Raw genomic sequence first — 21,966 nt, 5'->3', positions numbered from 1 at the left:
ATCTCAAATAATTCTGATTTAGATGATTATGTAATAATTGTGACAACCCTAGTCATGGGGCAGCTGAATATTTGGTTGTTATGTAGGAAAGTACCTACCACCACCACAGTAGCCAGAAGTCATACTAATAGCTTCAACACACAACACAACACAATAGTTGATCATTAAGCAGCATCTGCACACGTCCATGCTTGTGCAGAATATGCAGGAGCGCGCGCACGCACGCACACATGCACGCACGCGAATGTGCGAGTGTGACAGACAGAGGAAGAGTGTTATGTCACGTGATTACCGGTGCCAGATGTCCAATCAGGTTGGACCGGCTGGTAAAAACAAAACCAGGCTCCCCATCTAAAAAAAGTCACTCACTTTCCTTCCTCTCACACTACAAGAAAAGAAAAGAAAAGCACTAATCGCAGACGTAGCTGAAGTGCATGGGTCTTATTTTACCATCAAGATGCTTCAAAGTCTTCAAAGATGTTCAAGTAAAAACTTTTCTTGTATTCTGTAGCATACATTTTTGTTAACGCAATCTAATCCCAAGTGAAAGGTGACTATACCAAGCTTTTCCAGACATAACGTATATAAACAACCCATGACTTTAGCTTTCCATTTCTGTCGGCAAAACACCCTAAATTATTCTGTTCACGTGACACGACTTCAAATCAATATCACGATTATTTCAAACTTTTATTTCAATTACAATTAATAAACGATTATTTGATATGCTTTTTAATTTTCTGACAAGGTCTGTGCTGAACTATTAAAGCATTTATTTTCTAATAAAAAGGAGTGCATATCTGTGATTTTAAAATAATTCAAGGAAAAATAGATTAACTATTTATGGCTATATATTTTTTACAGTTGGAAGTTAAAGCACACATCACCTGAAATGAAAAGGACTTCATAAAAAGGTCATATATTAGAAGTAAACTTGAGTTGTTGGTTACAGTCATGTCGCTTTAAATCTCACCAAGAAGTCAGGGTTTGATTATGCAATTTTAGGTGATGCAGAGTAGACCTACAACAACGTGGTGGGGGGGCAACACTGAGCGATGCGTTACGTTCATAGCTTATTAAGTTATTAGAGCTGGCCATTTTCTCTTTGTACAAGAGAGATGTAAACAACAGAGTGGTGTGGAGTGGTGTGAACTTTTCAGGCCTGCAGTTTCTATTAGCTTGTATTCCCCAACGATGATGTCACTGGAGGACAGTTTCTAAACTGAGTAGAAAGAACTCTTGCCATTTTATCATGATTATTAGTGAGGACCGATTATATGAATATAGGTTGAAAGTGGTGAAGTGGTCTTTGAAGTCAGTGAGAGGTTCTAAATGTCGGTTTTCGATATGTTTCCCGACCTAGTTTCACTGTGGAGGAAGTCCCTGTAGGAGTCACTAATGCAGTAGACTGGAACTCACCTATGCTTTCCATGGCATAGGCAGCTCTCGGCAGGATCCGCCGGGAGAAACTACACGCAGCTGCATGACATGAGCGACAGAGAGAGAGGAGTCTGTGACTGTGTACGTGTGTGCGTCAATTTAACAATGGTGCAGACAATCAGAAATCAGCAGAGAGTGAGCGACGTTTGCGCTACTGTATGCCGAATTGAAGTGGACTTGGCCCCAGACTTTTTTTTCCTCCATGGAAATAAAAACGTCTGGGGTTTCCGAGGCTACTAATGCAGTGACAGAACGACCTCCTGACCCGTGAACGTGACCAGTTTGTTTACGCGCCTGGCCAAGTTGGATGCACCACAGTACTCTCCATGGGGGAACTTTACCGTTGCGTGGTGACACCCAGATGCCCCCTTATGCTAAATAGTTTCCACATTGCAAGTTTGCGTATGGCTTTTAAATTAGCATCCCAGTGCATACAATGGCCCTGGCCCCTGACAGACCCTTAGTTAATCTTACCGAATTCTTCTAATTATCATCACTGACAAATTAAAGTACCAGCTAAAGACTACTAAACCAAGCAATAGCAGGTAATTCTTATATTCACAATCACATCAGATCATATTTGTCAGTGGTGGAAAAAGTACTCACATTGTGTACTCCAGTAGAAGTATCAATATTGCAATATAGAAATACTCAAGTTACGGTCCGGAATTCAACGTTTACTTATTATTTATCATTTACTTTAGTTCTGGAGAGATTCCAACGGATTGTGTGGCCATGGTCTTTCCCTAGTAGGTCTGATCGAAGGTAGCTACTGGGACGTAAGTCGGGACTTGATCACCCCGGCTGGGTCACCTGAGTGAGGGTATGATGTTCGCGTGACCCGAAACCCCGATGACCGTGGGATACATCACTGAGGATATGTCCCATCCATGCGATGTATTTTCGTACTTGAGTAAAATTACAAAAGTATTGGTCATTTGGTATCAAAATATACTTTATACTGCTTTCAAATGTATACAAATCTTTTGAAAACAGCAGATCCACAAGCTTACAATGCATTGCTAAGCTCACAATGCATCGCATATCGACACATTGTGAGCTTCTAGATCGGCTAATGGATGTTTTGTAATAATAAACGAAATCTGCAAAGTAAACTAGTAACTGAAGTTTTCAAATAGTGCCGTAAAAGTACAATATTTGGATCCGAGAAGTACAGGAGTAGAAGTATTGGAAATACTCAAGTAAATTACAAATACCTAAAAATTGTACTTAAGAAAATGTACTTAGTTACTTTCCACCAGTGATATTTGCTCTTACTTCATACGCTGGGTGTGCACGCAAAGTATGAAGTGAGAACTTCATTGTTCATACTCTCGCCATATGAATATGGTCTATTGTAAACCCGAGGTGAAAATTACCTTTTACCATGACTTACGCAAATCTTCTCTTTTGGGGGTCCCTGGCACAAAAACATTTTCAGATGGGGCTCTCCAAGTACCACCATAATAACTGATGTTAAACTACAGGAGCATAGACCTGCCCCATCCTATTCAGCTATGCACGGTTAACACAGGGGGGAAATTTAATGTGTTCTTTGATTTGTTTTTGTTCCGTTCCTAATCCTAAACCAATATTGCTGCTCTGATTAAACTCTGACCTAATCACTGATCAGCACAACTGGTGATCTCAAATCTTCGGCTAGGTGTGCTGTCATGCCCATTTCAGCACGGCTGGAGAGCCAATTTCAACCAATTGCTTGGTCAGAACAGAAGAACTACCTGTACCTATATTTAATTCCACTTTTGTCTCCTTTTTTGGGCGACTCCTCTGTGTAAAACCAAAGGGGGGCTCAAGTACCACTAGTGGTACACATACCACAGGTTGAGAACGACTGCTCTAATCTATGCCATTTTGTAGGCCTACTACACTAACATGCTGGTGTGCACGCTCTCGAATACCCCCCCTTGACAAGCGTAGACAGGGTGGCACACACACACAGTCACACACACACACACACACACACACACACACACACACACACACACACACACACACACACAGGGGGTGGTAGTAGTGGTGAATGAGGCAGGCTATTATAGTTTTAGCTGACGGCTGAAAACAAAGAGACAAACACACACACGCGCGCACACACGCACACACAGACCTCTCCCAGACCTATTGTTGTTGTGCCTAGATCAGGTTACACCACTAGCCCAGTTATCTACAGGCCTGGCTGCTAGAACTAAGGCCCTGTGTCCGCCACACAATCCTGTGCTGCTAGCAGCGCTTGCTTGGGCAAGCACTAGTTAGTCAGTAGACAATGCTCCTGCTCTTGTAATGTGTATGTTTAGCATATTTAAGCTCTTCTGCCAAATGTTCCCGGCAGTGTTTAGTGGTAGAACGCCCCACTCTCGTCTCAGCCCTGTTGAGAAAACAAAGAACTATCTGATTCTGGGAGGCTTAGATGAGATAAAGGTAAAGAATGGACAACTAAAAACAAAACAAGTATTGTGATAGAATCTCCTCTGTAGCCCAAGTATCGACCAATCTCAGGGTCATTAACACCATGCCAACTTTGCCAAGGATCTGCCTGGCTCGCTCAACCATGAGAATTTCAACTGAATAATGTGGTTCTGAGAGAACCACTCTCTGGTGAATAAGATAACCATATTAAGAGAACCATATGACAGAATTAAAGAAAGCTGAACAGAGGTGATCTGAGAATCCATCGTCAAAAATAAAGGAAAAACAGTCTGTCAGACTAGAACAGAGATGATACACAGCCAATGAACTATGGTTAATGACCAGCAGTAGGCTGTGAAAATGAATGGTATACCGTCAGCCCAACAACAACAACAACAACAACAGAGAAAGTTAGAAAGGTATCTCTGCCAGAACTAGGCAACTAGTGGTCACCGCAGCAATTTTACTATGAGCTACTGTTTTGCAATCTGTTTCCATTCCTTTGTGTGCATTGTAAGGTGAATGTGGATGTCACAGGGCTTTCTGATAAAACGTCACTGATGAAAGTACATGAAATAAATGAAACTAAACGAAACTAAACCACCACTACTAGATGCATTGGAATGTTGTGTTCTAAAGAGAATATATATATATATATCCACCTCTCTTTTTTTTCTCTCTCCCTCCATTCACAGACACACATAAATACAACCCCCCATCCATATAAATAATACACATACTTAAGAAAGTACTTCTGGCCGTTGCTGGTGTAGGCCATCTCCCAGCCGGGCGGCAGTGGCAGTTCCTCGGCCACGTCGAAGGACTGGTGGCGCTGGTGCTGGTGGTGGCCCTGGGGACTGGGGCTCGGGGTCACCGTGGAGCCGAGCTGCAGGGAGGCCGGGGAGGAGTGGGAGCGGGTGTGCGAGACCAGCAGGCGGGGAGGGTGGGACGTGGAGTCGGTGCTGCTCTGCCGGGAGTGGGAGCCCGAGTCGGGCTCTTTGAAGAACGACTCCGGGAGCAGTTTTTTCCTCCACGAAGAAGGTTTGGGGTTCATGACCGAGTTAAAGAGGGCCTCCAGGTCCGTGTCGGAGTCCTGGGCTACGTGGACAACTTGTTGCCCCGGCATGAGCTGCGGCGGCTGCTGCTGGTTGGAGTTCATTTTCGCTTGGGGGGGTGGGTGTCAAAAAGTTTTCGGTCAGCAAGTTCGAGGAAAAGTTTTTCCGAAGTCCCCTGACTCTCCAAGCAAGTCAAGCCGCCAGACGGCAGATTGACTGCGGCCTCTTGTCGTCTGTCTGTCAGTGTGTGTGTGTATGTGTCCTCCCCAAAATCTGTGTTTCGACCAGGTTCCGACACTCCCGTTGAAGAAGGGAGAAGGAAAAAAATCCTTTCCTCACCCCGAAATAACTTAACACATAAGTTCAACGAAAACTTGAAATGAATCCCCCCAACATGAGAGAAGTTTGTTGGCGATGTTTTCCCTGCGTCCAAAAAAACACTCCCGATCCTCCCGTTGTTGTTTTTTTCCCCCCTGGCTGCCGAATGGGAGTTAGTAAACTGGAAAGTTTGCTGCTGGGACGGGACGGCCCAGGCCGGGCGGTGCTTCATGCATATTCAACAGCGTCGGGGAGAGGGGAGGGGAGGTGGTGTACTGTTTATTGATTACAAAACTTTACACGAACCCTAAAAAACTACAGTAGGCCTACGCCCTACGGCGTTGTTGTAATAACAACTAATTGGCATTGTTATTCAAATATGAAGTACAATGAAGTTGTATTTTCATTCAACTGAGAGATTTTTTTTAAGGGGAGGATTTGAACTCCATTCTGCTAGTAAATCTCAGCTCAGCTACACTCACTCCGCCCTTTGGGGGAATCGTTCGCTAAACAATAAAATAGAGCCAGAGAGAGACTGACTCGAGTGACTCGAGTGAGGCCATATTAATAATCCAGACTACATTGACTCTTAATAAAGCTACAGGTGTCAAAACTCAACATTGCGTTTGATAATTGATTTGACGAAACAATCAAACATGTTATTTTATAAGCCACTGGATGGAGTAGCGCTGTGTTGTGTAGTGTGGGTGGGTGTGAATAATCAAGTGAAACCCGAGAGATTGCAAGTTGTGACAGCAGAGAGAAAGAGAGAGGGAGAGGGGAGCGAGATCTGCTTGTCTAGACCTCTATTGTTCTGACTGGAGGAGGACTATTAATAAATCACATATTTAATCACAGTCCAGTGGTCTAATAGCTTTATTATGAAATCTGTGATTTTTGATGTCTAGCCTTTTGCAAATCCAATTATTAGAGATGAATCCTACAAATTAGACTACAGCGACTTGATTGATCTTGATTCTTCCGATGAACCTGCAGGGAAAATAAGACTAAACTTTTCTTTATACTTAATTAATAATAATAATAATAAAAAGTGTAGTTTTATACACTTTTATGTTTACCTATCATTCACACTATGTTTTTTTCAATGAGTCATTCCAGAAACCAGTATGATTTGCAGTCCCTCTGACCTTTTCAGGTGTATTTTATCGATTGAGTCACCAAAATCTATTTTTAAAAGCTTGTTATCATCAATTGAAATGTTCCCTTTAATATTGTGTAAAAAATTACATACATTTTATCTTCATATCAGAAATTATCTTGCTTTCTTTCAGTAGACACACCCTATGACCCTTAGATCTCCATATATGGAGCTGACCTGTTCTGACAGCATATGTTGATCCTTGCCTACCTGTCCTTCCTCTTCAATGTCTCCCTTTTGACTGATACCTGTCCATTGAAACTCTAGACGGGCCTGTCCCACTTTGGGACGTCCCAAAGTTATTAGCGCAGCCCCGCCCGACAGCCAGTGAAAGCCGGTGAGTTCTCAACAGGCCCAAAAATTAAGGCCTGGCCCTACTTGGGCCCTAACTGGGCTGGCTCGAGGCCCCGCCTGGCCTTACTAATTAGCACACATTTTACGCCCGATACTCAGCCCGAAAACGTCATTTAAAAAAAGGGGGGGAGGGAGAAGGTCCATATATGGGAATTCCCAGACCTGTTGTTTCAGCGCACCTCTTGCCCTCAGGGTGTCTTACTCAAGGCCAGATTAACACCTCTGAGGGCCCCTGGCCCTGGGTACTGAAGCTCGAAGGGCCCCCTTTCACATGCACACGTAAATCTTTGATACGCACGTGTACAATTTTGGCTGTTTTATGCCGTTATATTGGCCTATTCCCGGGTCGCCTACCCCGTCCCAGAGTGACAGCCAGGCAGTAACAAACACATTATTATTTGACACATAATTTTTATTTGACCACATAGTAAGCAAATGGGTAAGAGAATTTTCCAATGTATTTCAGTGTTTTTACCTTTTTTTGTCGAGCCACCTGACGTGCTATGCATGCAGAATGAAAACAAAGCAATGCTGGATGGCGGACATACGTCTTTTATTACACCAGAATCACCTCTCCACCTGACCTCACACAGGCCAGTGGGCCCACCCACCTTGAACAACAGCCAATCCCCTTTCCTCACACAGCCCAGTGGGCCCACCCACCTTGAACAACAGCCAATCTAGCGCATTGTTGCTACTTTACACACAATTGCACTTTTCAGCTGCCTTCTCACCAACAATAAAACACTAATCTTTTTAGACACCATTTATTTCATTTGGATTAGCAGGGACATTTTCTGTGGAGCCCCTGGTGCCCAAAGTGCCCATATGGTAGATCCGGTCCTGGTCTTACTGATTACTATTGATACAGTAATGGCCTTTGTCTTTCCTTTTTCTTTTTAGATATTAAAAAGGCCACTTCATTGTCATCTGGGGGACCCCCTACATACAACCTGTGGGTCGACCCACAGGTGGAGAACCACTGCTTTATGGCATGAAAGGTTGAGCTCACATGCCACTGATGCCAGTTTATGGCATGAAAGGTTGAGCTCACATGCCACTGATGCCAGTCACAATGTGCAGGATTTATAATGTTTTGTTTTTTGCTATGTCTTAAGTATTTGCTTACTATTTAAATTATAATGCATTGGTCCTTTTGGTTGGTGTTCCAGGTTGTAATCTTGGACTCTAAAAAGTGGACTCTACTGTTGCACTGATTGCTAAGCATGTGTTGGAAGCTATAGATGCCTCAAATGTAAAGAAATATAGGGCCCGATTCACTAAGCTGTTTACACCCATAATTTGGGCGTAAAGGAATTTTCCAAACTTCCTAGTAGTTCTAGAATAAGGCCTTCTAATGACATCCAGCAAGCTTTGGTCCGTAAGTCTGCATCCGTACCGACTTGAGAAGTCCCTACTAATTTCACGAATTCACAGACAAAAAAAGATTACCTAATCAGACTAGTAACGTGGAAAGTTTGGAAAATGCCTTTATATCCCAAAAGAATATGGGTGTAAACAGCTTAGTGAATCGGGCCCTAAGACTCCAAGCATCTGTATGACAGCAAAGTCAAATCTGGATTGTTACTTATTATGTTGTAAAGAAAATCAATGAACATATGTTAAAAAATAATAATAATCTGGATTGTTAAACTATGAGAGGGTAAAAATGTACCAACTTTGAACTCAGTTGGATTTGTGCTATGTGGTAGGCAGCCGGCAGGCAGTGTGTTGCTGGCATATTGGAAGGTTATTAGTGTTGGGAAAACAGCTGTCTTTGGGTCATCTGGTAAGGTCATCAGACCACAGCTTTCACCACACTTGTGACGGAGTGTGATGATGATGAAGTATGGTGTGGTCTTTTACTCTTAACTTGACTGATGACTTGGATTTTGGAACCATTAGCAAAAAAAAAGTGCAATTAGGATGTTAAATTATACAACAATTGTTTCTAAATTACAGATCACAATACAAAACTTCCAACACAACACAAAAGAAAACATACACACGTCATACGCCCTGCCTATATCTGAGATCAAACAATGCAGTCATGATGACTCTTAATGATAGATAGCTGGTCACTTCACTAGAGGGAGTGGGTTGAACACACACACACACACACACACACACACACACACACACACACACACACACACACACACACACACACACACACACACACACTCTCTCTCTCTCTCTCTCTCTCTCTCTCTCTCTCTCTCTCAGGTCAGTGTTGCAGAGTTGTGTCCATCTGTCTGTGGCAACAGTTGACTCGGCCAAAAGCTCAGCTGACAATGACACACATTCACACTCCACCCTGAATGCAAGCGCATGGGCGCACACACACACACAAACACACAAACACACACACACACACACACACACACACACACACACACACACACACACACACACACACACACACACACACACACACACACACACACACACACACACACACACACACACACACACACACACACACACACATAAAAAAGCACGCACGCACACACTCTTTCCCTATAGCCTGGGAAACACACCTGTCTCCTCCCTCCACACTCCCTGACATCTTTCTCATACTGTACGTCTAATTTTACTTTTTGTCCATCTCATTAACTCCAAGTGCTCTTGTGCAAAAACAAAAACTTGTAAACAAATCCACAGAACGCTGCCCTGTAGTTGTGCTCTCACTATTGTCGCTTGACACCAGTTATGATTGCCGGTGCCGCTCTGCATGTTTTTCACGAGGTCGATTCTTGTTGTTAATGGTTTTTTTTTCATGAGGTTGGTGAATGTAACGAAGACTCTTGCTTCCAGTCATGTTGTTGGATCCGAGTAGTTGCTCATTGGATATTTAGTCCCCATATATGGGGATATCCGACTAGGACATTGGGCTATATGACATATGACATGTCTAGTATGACAATCCCTATATTTTATTTGGCCCGAGCCGACCTAGTGCTGATATCAGATAGATGTGGTAGAACCATATATGGATAGATCTAACTGGCTTAGTCATCGTGACAGGCATAGTCTGGGAATATATAATAAGGGTTCAGGGAGAAGGAAGAAGGAGAAGGATCCTGGTTTAAGTTCTAATCGGACACCACTGCGGGGGTCCTAACCTAAGTAATCAGCAATAGAATCTACTTTAATTAACCACTGGTGGTTAATTACTTGCGCAAGCAGAGCGCGCAAGTAATACATTCGCCCGGTCATCGTTCATCGCGACAGCAACCCGCCATTTTTTATGCCAATAAAACAGCAAATCTGTGCCTGGTTTGCTGGGACCAGATTGCATAAATGACCATATGTCTTACGTCATCATTTAGAGCTAGTCATACTACTATTATACATAATCAGTAAAATAAACTAGCATGTATACGTATGTCTTATGTCATCATTTAGAGCTAATCATACGTATACTATATACATAATCAGTAAAATAAAATAGCAAATTGTGCCTGATCTGGTGGGACCAGAGTATGTGGTGTGTATATATATGACTAGCTCTAAATGATGACGTAAGACATATACTCATTTATGTGATCTGGTCCCAGGCACAGATTTGCTGTTTTATTGGCATACGCATAAAATGGCGGGTTGCTGTCGCGGTTTTTGGCGCAAAGTAACCACAGTATACCGCTAATCAACTTACAACTACATACTCTATATAGTATATGTATATGTATTATGTATACGTATGTCTTACGTCATCATTTAGAGCTAGTCATACGTATACTATATACATAATCAGCAAAATAAAATAGCAAATTGTGCCTGATCTGCTGGGACCATACGTGGTGTGTATATGTATGTCTAGCTCTAAATGATGACGTAAGACATATGGTCATTTATGTGATCTGGTCCCAGCAAACCAGGCACAGATTTGCTGTTTTATTGGCATACGCATAAAATGGCGGGTTGCTGTCTGTCGCGGTTTTTGGCGCAAAGTAACCACAGTATACCGCTAATCAACTTACAACTATAGACTCTATATAGTATTATGTATAACTGCTCTCAATGATGACGTAAGTAATACAACATTATGTTTCTGGGTTGTATAAAAGTAACGATACTGTCAAAGAGTTAACCATAAAGCTTAACGTTAGTATAGTGTGCAAAAACTAAGTATATATGCAAAAACTAAGTTAAAGTTTTATTCTAATCTGGTCCCAGCAAACCAGGCACAAATCTGCTGTTTTATTTGCATACGCATCAAATGTCACGGGTTTTGGCCACAGTATACCGCTAATCAACTTACAACTACATACTCTATATAGTATATAGTATTATGTATAACTGCTCTCAATGATGACGTAAGTAATACATTAGTATAATTAGTATTAATATCACTATAATCCAAGATGAAATACATTTCAAACAATTGACAATTTACAATAAAAAATAAAATAATTATACTGTATAATATATTTTAAATCAGTTTATATACCTTCTTTTTCATCACATATCAATGATTTATTTTTCTTTGAAAAACTAAAAAGGGATCTAGAATATATCTACATCGATAAAACTGTATTTCTTATATAGATAGAAACTTGAACCATACTTAATAATACTAGGTGTTTATATGCATAAAGTAGGTAGGTAGCAAATAGTTACACCTAATAATTATACATTTCAAACGTTCCTTCACAGATATACTGAGATTTGACAGTTTACAGCGGTCGAAAGTACTTGCACGCTCTGCTTGCGCACTAGTTGGCCATTTATGGCCTATTAGTGTGCAACAAGCAAGTATGCACTCGACAGAGTGCAGTTCTAATTGTCTCCACCAGGCCGAAGGCATGGGGGGAGAGTATGTTTTGCACTCTGTCCGTCCGTCCGTCCGTGTGTGTGTCCGTGAGCAGCTAATCTCGGCCACCGTTAACCCGGTCGATGCCAAATTTTGCACACACACTCCCTGGATGCCAACGATGAACCTCTGCCCCAAACTTTCCAGAACGGCCTGTTATAGCGCCACCAGGAGGCCGCTTTGTGCAAAACAAGTTTTTGCACAGTACACCTACAGATTTTGTCCAAACATGGCGCAAATTGGTACACAGTCTCTCTAGAGCCATTCAACGAAACCGGTCTTTCAGATTTCTCAGACTCCATCCTGATTGGTTAAGATTGGCTTCCAAAGTTCACAGGAGTGCTCAGTTTCAAACAAAATGCTGCAAATCATGAACACATCGCGTGATTTCCGTGAAATTGTGCACGCACATTCCCACTAGGCCGAGGACGAAATGCCACATGAACAATTTCAACTCAGCCTCAAGGTGGCGCTATAACTGGCCGAAAAGTGTTTTTACCTCTAACTGCACGGATCTGTGGATAATTTACTTTTGTTGCCCTTTTATCCAACCACCAGATGAAGGCAAGCTGCAATGTCCTACATTCCTATCCTGGTGGAGACCTGTGCCCAGAAGGGCACTTTTTCTAGTTTCTACTAATTTCTTACTGTGAGCTGCCAACTGGATGTACATCAGTATAGTGCCCTTGAAATAAATACAGGGCAATAATGGATTTCTGAGAAGCACGATAGAGCATGCACATACACTAACTGAAAACCATGTGCCGGGCCGGGGTTAGAATAACAGAAAAGAAAGATAAGGTCCGCACACAAAAACTTAAAATGTTTATTCAATGGTTTCTTTTACACCGTGGACGTGACGTTTCGAGCCTCTCGGCTCTTCATCCGTGTGATGAAAGTCGAAACGTCACGTCCATGGTGTAAAGGAACCATTAATAAACATAATAAGCGTCATCCAGTGTGCAGACTTATCTTTCTTTTCCAGTAATGGATTTCCAACATTACTCTCTGTTACTACCAACCAGTTACATGTCAAACACCCAGGTGAATATATCCACAAGCAACTAGTCTTTCAATCTGGGAGGAAGTGACCTCAAGGAGTCAGCAGCTGGAAGCAGGAATCAGCATCAGAGGAAATGACTCAGGGGAAACACCTGCCGCTTCCTATCGTTGTCCGACACATGCATACATACATGTATGATCCATCTCTCTCTCTCTCTCTCTCTCTCACACACACAGGAAATAGCACTCCTCCTGGACGAGGGACAGTCTCATTATTGCCGTACAGAATACTTTGCCCTATAGTGATTTTGCATTGCTCTGAAGAATTCAGTGTCATGCTTTGGAGACAGAAAAACATTTGCCTGCTAGACATAGGAGCATATGAGACCGTTTCCACTGACCGAATCACATCTACGCAAGGATGCTTAAAATATTCCATTCATTTATTACAAGCACTGACAATTCATTTGACAGTTACTTCCTCATATGGATATATACAAAGTATAAAAAGCAGGTACTACTACTGGTATTAATCCCATCCGTTAATATCGCATAGTGTAAGACTGGACTGCGCACGTCTGGCATTCACAAGATTATATACTGTGTATAAGTGTATATACATTTAGTGAGCCTTGTGGTATGAAGTCACAATCAAAGAAAGTTCAGTTCAGATTTCACTGCAGAGCTTTCCGTTTGTCCTCCGTTCACAAACAGGGCCACGGATGTTGACATAGTATATTATAAGGCAAGGCTGTAGTACTTTAAATAGTGTACTTGCATTCATCATATAAAACACAAATGTATGCGGTTCTTGAAACAGAGGAGTAAACCTGGAAAGCGACGCCTTTATTTCTTACCCTTTGCCTTGCTATTTTTGATCTGACAGTAGTTCACCATATGCCTGTGAAGGCAGGTTTATCTTGCTTGGCATTAAACACTGGAATAGGATACAAACACCTGGGGATGAGGAGCTCAGTGGAGATAAATCACTGCCTGGCAAATCAGGAATGATCAGACTAGAGTCCGACCGATAAATTGGTTTGGCCAATATATTGGTCATTATTCGATTGTTTTTGACAATATTGGTCTTTGAGATTTATGTAGCTGATGTGTCCCAATTTCTAACCACTTTCAACCTGGTGTCCCAACGTTTTCAATCAAATAAAATAAAAAGTCTCATAAACAGCCAATATGTACCGAAGCAACTTATTGTGCGCTCGCTTTTGTTTTTTGACATTCTGAAGCCCACTATTCTGACACACCGCCATTCCGATGCGCTCATTACTTACCCGGTCCCTAACCCTAACCGCACACGAAAACCACATGGTCGAAATGTCACTCCGTTCCCGTTTTCGAGTAGGGCTTAAGAGGTTAAGTTAATGTGTGTTTGTTTATGTTTGTATATGCTTATAAGTTAAATCTTCTCAAATAAAAACTTGATCAACTAAAGTTTCTCAAATTGATTTCAAGATTTTGCGCAACAACAGAAAATAAAACGATCAGGAATCGGTGGTCTGGGACTCTCCAAATTATGGATGTCTCTGGGTGCACAAATACTCAACTTCATCACTGTTGCACTGTTAGCACATCTTTGTTTTCATATCTGGTAACAACTTGTTACCAGATATGAAAACAAAGATGTGCTAACAGTGCTATCCTTTCAAATCCAAAATAAAGTCCTGTGATAAACTGGGAACCTTATATGGTATGAGACAGTGCTAAAGGGTATTTACAATGTAACACTGTCTGATGTCGAGAAACCCCGGTGAGCAACACAAGACAATGTTCAATATTTGCCGAGAGGAAGTGGAAACTCGTTCAAAGATCCCAGTCAGGAAATAGGAACACCACTCAGTCATGTACAGGAAGAGAAGTGGGGGCTCTATTTGATGTTGCGTAGAATACGTCGCGCGTGATTGGTCTTCATGGCGCTGAGGGCGGTCTCCAACGTGCTAATGAGGTGTAGGAGGCTTGCGGGATCCGTTTGTAGAATCCTGGCGCTGTGTTTACCGCCATCATCGGCCAGGACCAGCCGCGTTGTGACCGTGGGAACGACCTGCTGACGAAGGGAACGACACGCGACCTGAGAGGGAGGAGAGTGATGGAATAGTGTGGCTTGAGGACAGGAGAGATACGCTAGTTGTCATTAGAAAATCAGTTAGCATAAGGATAATCAATCCTATAATTGATTTGAAACACCATACCATTGTGTATACCATTTAAATAATAGTCTTGAGAAGACAAATGCTAATAATTTTTTCCCAAAGTGACTGCAAAGAAATGCTGCCATTTGTTTTTAAAAAGCTTTATACCCAGTGTATAACATGTATATAGCGATGCAATGTGACATAGCCGTTTACAAAATGCTGTACCGGTGTACCCCCTCCAACTGTATATACTTTTATTACTTTAACCATTTTCAACAGTTTTTTTGTAATTTGACACTTGTTTTGGTAATGTAAACTTGTGTTTTCTCATGCCAATAAAGCTCATTTGAATTGAATGTGTGTGTGTGTGTGTGTGTGTGTGTGTGTGTGTGTGTGTGTGTGTGTGTGTGTGTGTGTACTGTGTAGGAGGTTGTTTTCCCACAGCTTCTGTAATTACTGCCCCCCACATAGCACCAATTTGCGCACGACACGACACCCCCCCCCCCCCCTCCTACCTGTACATCTAGTCTCCACTCCAGATTGTGGTAGGAAGGCAGACTGGGGGCTAGCTGGGTCAGAATGCACCGGATCTCCTTGTGGTGCTCTAGATAGAGCTGAAACACACCGCCACAGAACACAGAGTTAGTAATCACAGACCAAGTGGTCCACGATGAGCGACATCCTTGATCAGCATTCTTAAAACTTGTTTACTGCCATTTACTGTGTCATTATGACAGCATAACAGTTGTTACTGTGCATGTTCGTTTTGCAATGTGCCTGCCAAGCATGGCTATCCCTCCTTGTTTGCACAGTTTATGTCTTTATGGCAGAGAATGCACTTTGCATGACCTTGTTTTTACACCCCGTAATGGGAACGTATGCTCTTGTCTTTTAACCTGAAAGGCAACCTCCCATTTTTAGCCCCAGCTGCATTGAATCCATGCATCTGACTGCTTCACTTCAAGTGCACCACCACGGCCTCCTAAATCAATGGTTCTCAAGAAGGACAAGGTTTGTGTTGTTTTTAAATTACAGATCTAAAAGCTCCCAACACATCACGATCAGATTTGTTTTTCAAATAGCAGTCTTAGCAGATGTAAATAGGTTTAAAGCAGTTGAACTGATTTTGATAGGATACTAACTGATTTGTCTGAGGACGCTCTGGAACCCAACTCAAGGACCCCGGGACCCCAGTTTGAGAACCAGTCCTAAATCACTCACACTGAAAGTTGATGGCACAATGACACCTTTTCCACCGGTTGGTTCCCAATGGGAACCGGTTCAGTTCTTTTTGGTTTTTAGTCCATGAGCCAGAGCTCCAAAATTGCTGGGCAAACTATACCGTATATTAAATTGTTTATAGGATCAATACAAGTAAATTAATACATGATAACCCTTCCACAGTAGTAGCTTTTTCATATTTTTGATTATTTTGCATATTTTCCTACATAATGCCTAATTTGCATATTAAAAAATAAAAACATTGTAATACAATAAATCATTGTCTTCGTGTAAGTACTCAATTGGGGAAGCTTAATGGTGATAACAATCTAATATTGGTATGGTTTTGCACACTCAATTCATAATTAACGTTTCAATTTTGGAGCTCTGGCTCATGGACTAAAAACCAAAAAGAACTGAACCGGTTCCCACCGGGAACCAACCTGTGGAAAAGGGGCCAGTGTAGGCAGCTAGCAGCCTTCCACCCAGAGAGGACATACTGTACCCCAGACCCTTGAGTTTGCATGCCTGCTTTCTATTGTTTCTGCAAAAATGATTATTCTGATGACATAAAAAGGAAACGGGTTTTAAAAAGTCACCTGTAACAGAACGTCGTTGAGCTGTTCGCTGAATCCAAGAACCAACACAGAGTCCTGGAAATCTACTTCTGAGATCTACAAACACAAGGTATAATATGCAAATTTGATCAAGTGACACCGTCACAGCCAGAGGGAGATAGAGAGACGAGGCAAGTGTTTACTGTATTTTCCAGTCACCATGAGTTTAGAGCTCTCCGTCAGTAGAAACATCAGGCCTTCCACTCCATGCTGTACTGTCTCCACATTAACGTTCAGCTTCCCTGCACACGCACGCACACACACACACAGACACACAAGATCTATAATGCAGTTCTGTACAGCCAGGAGCTGATTCTTATCGTATCCATACTATCAGGCAGCATATGCACATTTTCTGTTTAGTCTTTTGGTGTTAGCATTATGTTATGCTTTAGCTATTGAAAAGTAGCAGATCTACAAGCTCATAGCGCGCCACCGAGTGGCACGCTACGAGTGGCACGCTACGAGCTTGTAGGTCTGCTATTTTTGGCGCAAATCATTGAATATATATTTCAGAGCGAACATTTTTAACTAAAATATTGGCTTCTGGGGGTCCCTGGAACGACATATTTTGAGATGGGGGTCCGTGGCCCAATAGAGATAATTCTGGGGATCCTTGACATGAAAAAGGTTGAGCACCACTGACATAGAAACATGGGTTTTTCAGAAAAATGAAAACCTACTCCTACGTATATTAGAGCTCGGCTATCCTATTACATTAATACATTTGTGAGCTTCACTTACTAGCAGCTCCCTCGTATATTTTGTTGTTGGTTCCTCTCCTCAGGAACTCCACTGCTATGCGTCCAAACTCACCCACCACTGAGGAAGAAACACATCATTTAGCACAGTGGTTCCCAGACGTTTTTTTCCCGCAAATGTTCCCGAAATTGACATTAATTAGCCCACGCCGGACCCCCATTTGAAAAGATATGCCAGGTACCTCCATAAGAGAAGATTTTCGGGGGTTTGGTAGTGATTCTCAACCCGTTTAATTTCAAGGACCCCCAGAGTAGTCTAGTAAGAGAGTGGCGACACTAGTGTTGACTCCCATTGTAACAATGTAATGTGGAAGTGCTCATTCTATCTCAATGGGATAGTTCCAATGTTTGTAACTATAGCCCATAGCACCCCGTTTTGCGGCGATTTCAAAGCGTGTCGCCACTCTCTTAAATAGATTACTCTGGACATGCATTAGTCCACGGTCCCCCATTTAATGGCATTTCTATCTCTGAGACCCCAATTTATATTGTAAAATCAATGTTAATTTAACTCTGCAGGGTGTACAAATGGAACCAAATCGAGCAATTTGTACACTCTCAGAGTTACAGAACCATAAGGGTCCATTTGGTTCCAAACTATAATTTAGCTGGGGACCCCCTGGACAAGGACCCCTTGGGGTCCCCGGACCACACTTTGAGAACCACTGATTTAGCACGATTAGTTACACTGTCTCCAAGTGCCCACTATTTCTTTTCCAGAATCCAGACAGAAGCAGCAGTAGCACTATGATAGCATGAATCATGATAACATCCTTGTCATATGAAAACGAAACCGTAATTTAACCAGCAAGATGCTAGTTTACCAACCAAAAAAAGCAGATATACAAACTCACAACTTTGAGCTTGTAGAGCTTTGTGTGAGCTTGTAGATCTGCCATTTTCCCTAAGCGACAGTGGCAATCAAATCAATATTAATACAAATCAGTTAAGAGATCACTATAACGACCGATATTATGGACATTATAATTGTATACTGGCTTCACTGTCTATGCATTCTACGTGGAAAAACACGTCTCTAATGTATAATATCAAATATCATATGGTGATCAGTCACATAACGTAGAAAAGGGGAGATTGATGTCTATATTTACCTGCAAGATCAACCTTTGGCAGAAAACCCAGATGTTCTTTATGCTCGTCAGACAAAACCAACAACATCCTTCCTATATATACAAACTCTGTGGTGGAATAGTAAATCACTTCGGCTTATAGACAAATATGGAGGGGGGGGATAATGAAATTACCAGCTAAACAACTAGCTTGATCAAAATCATATGACTATCAGGTGGTCCGAACTGAAGGCTCGACGGAAACACGGCAGCGTTTAGTGAGCTAATCTAGTGAGCTAATTTAAGACTTCCGGTGGACGATCTCTTCAAAATAAGAGTACCCTCTAGAGTATTGAAAAAAAGTTTAATTTGCACATTAAAACTACAAATTAAGCATTTAAATGATGCTATATGATGCTATAAGACACACATTATGTTTCTGTGTAAGAATAAGTAATTAAATCCTTATAATAATAATAATAAAGTTATCTAAATGGATAAATGCTATTCACTGGAGTGCATGGACTTTATAAAGTGGACACTGGACAAAAGACGGCTCCGCAAGGCAACTATCTGGACATACCCACGCGTTCGGGGAGATGTCCTATACCACACCCCACTCTCCGCTAAGCGGGAGAGGTGTAAAATTCACAGTAGCAGACCTTCTACTGGGGTCAAGGCTGACAAAAAGTACCGTTTCCGGACCCAGAATGGACACTGGACAAAAGACGGCTCCGCGAGGCAACTATCTGGACATACCCACGCGTTCGGGGAGATGTCCTGTACCACACCCCACTCTCCGCTAAGCGGGAGAGGTGTAAAATTCACAGCAGCAGACCTTCTACTGTGGTCAACGCTGAAAAAAGTACCGTTTCCGGACCCAGAATGGACACTGGACAAAGAGGCCTCCGCGAGGCAACTATCTGGACATACCCACACGTTCGGGGAGATGTCCTCTACCACACCACACTCTCCGCTAAGCGGGAGAGGTGTAAAATTCACAGCAGCAGACCTTCTACTGGGGTCAATGCTGACAAAAAGTACCGTTTCCGGACCCAGAATGGACACTGGACAAAGAGGCCTCCGCGAGGCAACTATCTGGACATACCCACACGTTCGGGGAGATGTCCTCTACCACACCACACTCTCCGCTAAGCGGGAGAGGTGTAAAATTCACAGCAGCAGACCTTCTACTGGGGTCAAGGCTGACAAAAAGTACCGTTTCCGGACCCAGAATGGACACTGGACAAAAGACGGCTCCGCGAGGCAACTATCTGGACATACCCACGCGTTCGGGGAGATGTCCTGTACCACACCCCACTCTCCGCTAAGCGGGAGAGGTGTAAAATTCACAGCAGCAGACCTTCTACTGGGGTCAATGCTGACAAAAAGTACCGTTTCCGGACCCAGAATGGACACTGGACAAAGAGGCCTCCGCGAGGCAACTATCTGGACATACCCACACGTTCGGGGAGATGTCCTCTACCACACCACACTCTCCGCTAAGCGGGAGAGGTGTAAAATTCACAGCAGCAGACCTTCTACTGGGGTCAAGGCTGACAAAAAGTACCGTTTCCGGACCCAGAATGGACACTGGACAAAAGACGGCTCCGCGAGGCAACTATCTGGACATACCCACGCGTTCGGGGAGATGTCCTGTACCACACCCCACTCTCCGCTAAGCGGGAGAGGTGTAAAATTCACAGCAGCAGACCTTCTACTGTGGTCAACGCTGAAAAAAGTACCGTTTCCGGACCCAGAATGGACACTGGACAAAGAGGCCTCCGCGAGGCAACTATCTGGACATACCCACGCGTTCGGGGAGATGTCCTCTACCACACCACACTCTCCGCTAAGCGGGAGAGGTGTAAAATTCACAGCAGCAGACCTTCTACTGGGGTCAATGCTGACAAAAAGTACCGTTTCCGGACCCAGAATGGACACTGGACAAAGAGGCCTCCGCGAGGCAACTATCTGGACATACCCACGTGTTCGGGGAGATGTCCTCTACCACACCCCACTCTCCGCTAAGCGAGAGAGGTGTAAAATTCACAGCAGCAGACCTTCTACTGGGGTCAACGCTCAAAAAAGTGCTGTGCCTTGGGGCATTGACATGAAATCACTTTCTCTACGCAAGCTAAGTCAGGTCAAGGAGTTACCTCTAGCTTTGGAATGGGTGTCACTTGTGTGCGTTGATTGCATCTGTCTGTGCATTTATGCATTTGTTTGTCCTGACGAAACTTGATTATTTCTCGACTGTTTATTTTCTCGTATGACACGACATAGAAACTACTTGTGACTACTGTCTTTGTGTGCTGTCGAGCGGATGTTCTTTGCATCAGCTCAAAGGTATAGCCTGCTGTGTCATTCGATTCATTTGTCCAGATATGCCATTTATGATCTTTAAGGATGTACAATGACGCATATGGTGGCCTGTCGAAAAATACACACATACTGGTCAAAGCATACTCATTTTGGTGGTACAGACAGGATAAATTGAACGTTTTTGGAATTTTTGTGCCAGCTCTTAACAGGAGAAGTAAGGTCTGTGGGCTGTTAATTACTTCATATGTTGATAAGCTCTTTTCCTGCTGACATGTTTCACATTGTTCAGATTGAGCAGGTAATATTTGTGCAATAGTGTCTAAGATGCCTTTTTGTGACACGTCAAGTGGCTGCACTATGAATTGTGACATGTTCTTTGTAGATGGTAAGGCCTTGTCACCACATTGAGTACAACTATACAGACTAAGACTTTTCAGGCAAAGCAGGTCATCTCCAAGGAAAGGAGACCGAAGTGTGTATTCTACAAATCTATTTAATATGGTGCATACTTCTGTCCTAGAACATTTCTGAGACACTAATGACACTGATGTGTTGGCTAGATTGAATTTCTCAAGTTTCCGTCTAAATGTTGAGTCCTGCGCTGCTGCTTCTTCAAGCCGTGTGTGACATTTTTTGATAGCAGATGTCTGTTGTAGAAATGTTAGAATTGGTAATGGTATAGCTTCACACATATTGTCATTTAGACTTTCATTGCATAAAACCACATCATCATCATCTTCTTCCAAATTGTCCTCCGTTATTGTTCTGTTAATTGCTTTCAACTGTCCAGGCACAGAATGTACAGATGTCTGTATGTTTTGCTTGAACAACTGTGTGGACACCACACATACTCAACCAAACTACTAGTTTGTGTATAAAATCTAATGGGTCATTGTGCATTCCTAAGGCCAAGTAAGATGCTATTCACTAGTTGTTGAGTGACACCACAGATTGTTTTGCAATCAAATGTGTGACCTGGATTTTGAAAAAACGCTTGAATGAGAGCTGCTAAATTCCCCGGCATAGATGACAACTGAACCATCGAAGTAGGTGTCAATGGTTTCAATTTATCTTGTACTACTTGTAGATGCAGTATACCCACGCGTTCGGGGAGATGTCCTGTACCACACCCCACTCTCCGCTAAGTGGGAGAGGTGTAAAATTCACGGCAGCAGACCTTCTACTGAGGTCAACACTCAAAAAAGTCAAAAAATGAACCATGTAAATACAACAAATTGAGCAGAGCACTGCAGGGAG

The 21,966-nt window shown here is 42.7% G+C and overlaps 2 protein-coding genes across 3 annotated transcripts in view; both read right to left on the bottom strand.

Moving 5' to 3' along the window:
• Positions 1 to 5,387, bottom strand: part of wwtr1 (WW domain containing transcription regulator 1) — a 40,148-nt gene extending 34,761 nt beyond the window's left edge. For both annotated transcript variants that reach the window (XM_083767367.1, XM_083767368.1), the window contains exon 1: positions 4,605 to 5,387. In XM_083767367.1, the coding sequence (XP_083623493.1) occupies positions 4,605 to 5,023 (419 nt within the window). In that variant the 5' untranslated portion in view covers positions 5,024 to 5,387. The remainder of the gene's footprint in view (positions 1 to 4,604) is intronic.
• Positions 5,388 to 12,997: 7,610 nt separating this feature from the next.
• Positions 12,998 to 18,614, bottom strand: commd2 (COMM domain containing 2). The gene is made up of 6 exons (XM_083768185.1): positions 18,427 to 18,614; positions 17,298 to 17,375; positions 16,713 to 16,795; positions 16,536 to 16,610; positions 15,231 to 15,329; positions 12,998 to 14,651 (listed from the first exon to the last, which is right to left on the bottom strand). The coding sequence occupies exons 1-6, from the start codon at positions 18,491 to 18,493 to the stop codon at positions 14,451 to 14,453; spliced, it is 603 nt and encodes a 200-aa protein (XP_083624311.1). The 5' UTR covers positions 18,494 to 18,614; the 3' UTR covers positions 12,998 to 14,450.
• Between the last annotated feature and the right edge of the window lie 3,352 nt (positions 18,615 to 21,966).

Source organism: Protomyctophum parallelum, assembly GCF_964188405.1.
Source record: "Protomyctophum parallelum genome assembly, chromosome: 6".
NCBI classification, from domain to species: Eukaryota; Metazoa; Chordata; class Actinopteri; order Myctophiformes; family Myctophidae; genus Protomyctophum; species Protomyctophum parallelum.
Note: the sequence above shows the minus strand (reverse complement) of the source record. Positions and strands in the feature narration are given on the sequence as shown.

What these genes read in the sequence shown, in the direction of transcription:
- commd2 (XM_083768185.1), bottom strand. Translation starts at nt 18,493, where the DNA reads ATGTTGTTGGTTTTGTCTGACGAGCATAAAGAACATCTGGGTTTTCTG. An exon ending in GCCAAAGGTTGATCTTGCAG is followed by an intron (nt 17,376 to 18,426) that starts GTAAATATAGAC and finishes TTTCTTCCTCAG; the next exon opens with TGGTGGGTGAGTTTGGACGC. An exon ending in AATATACGAGGGAGCTGCTA is followed by an intron (nt 16,796 to 17,297) that starts GTAAGTGAAGCT and finishes GTGCGTGTGCAG; the next exon opens with GGAAGCTGAACGTTAATGTG.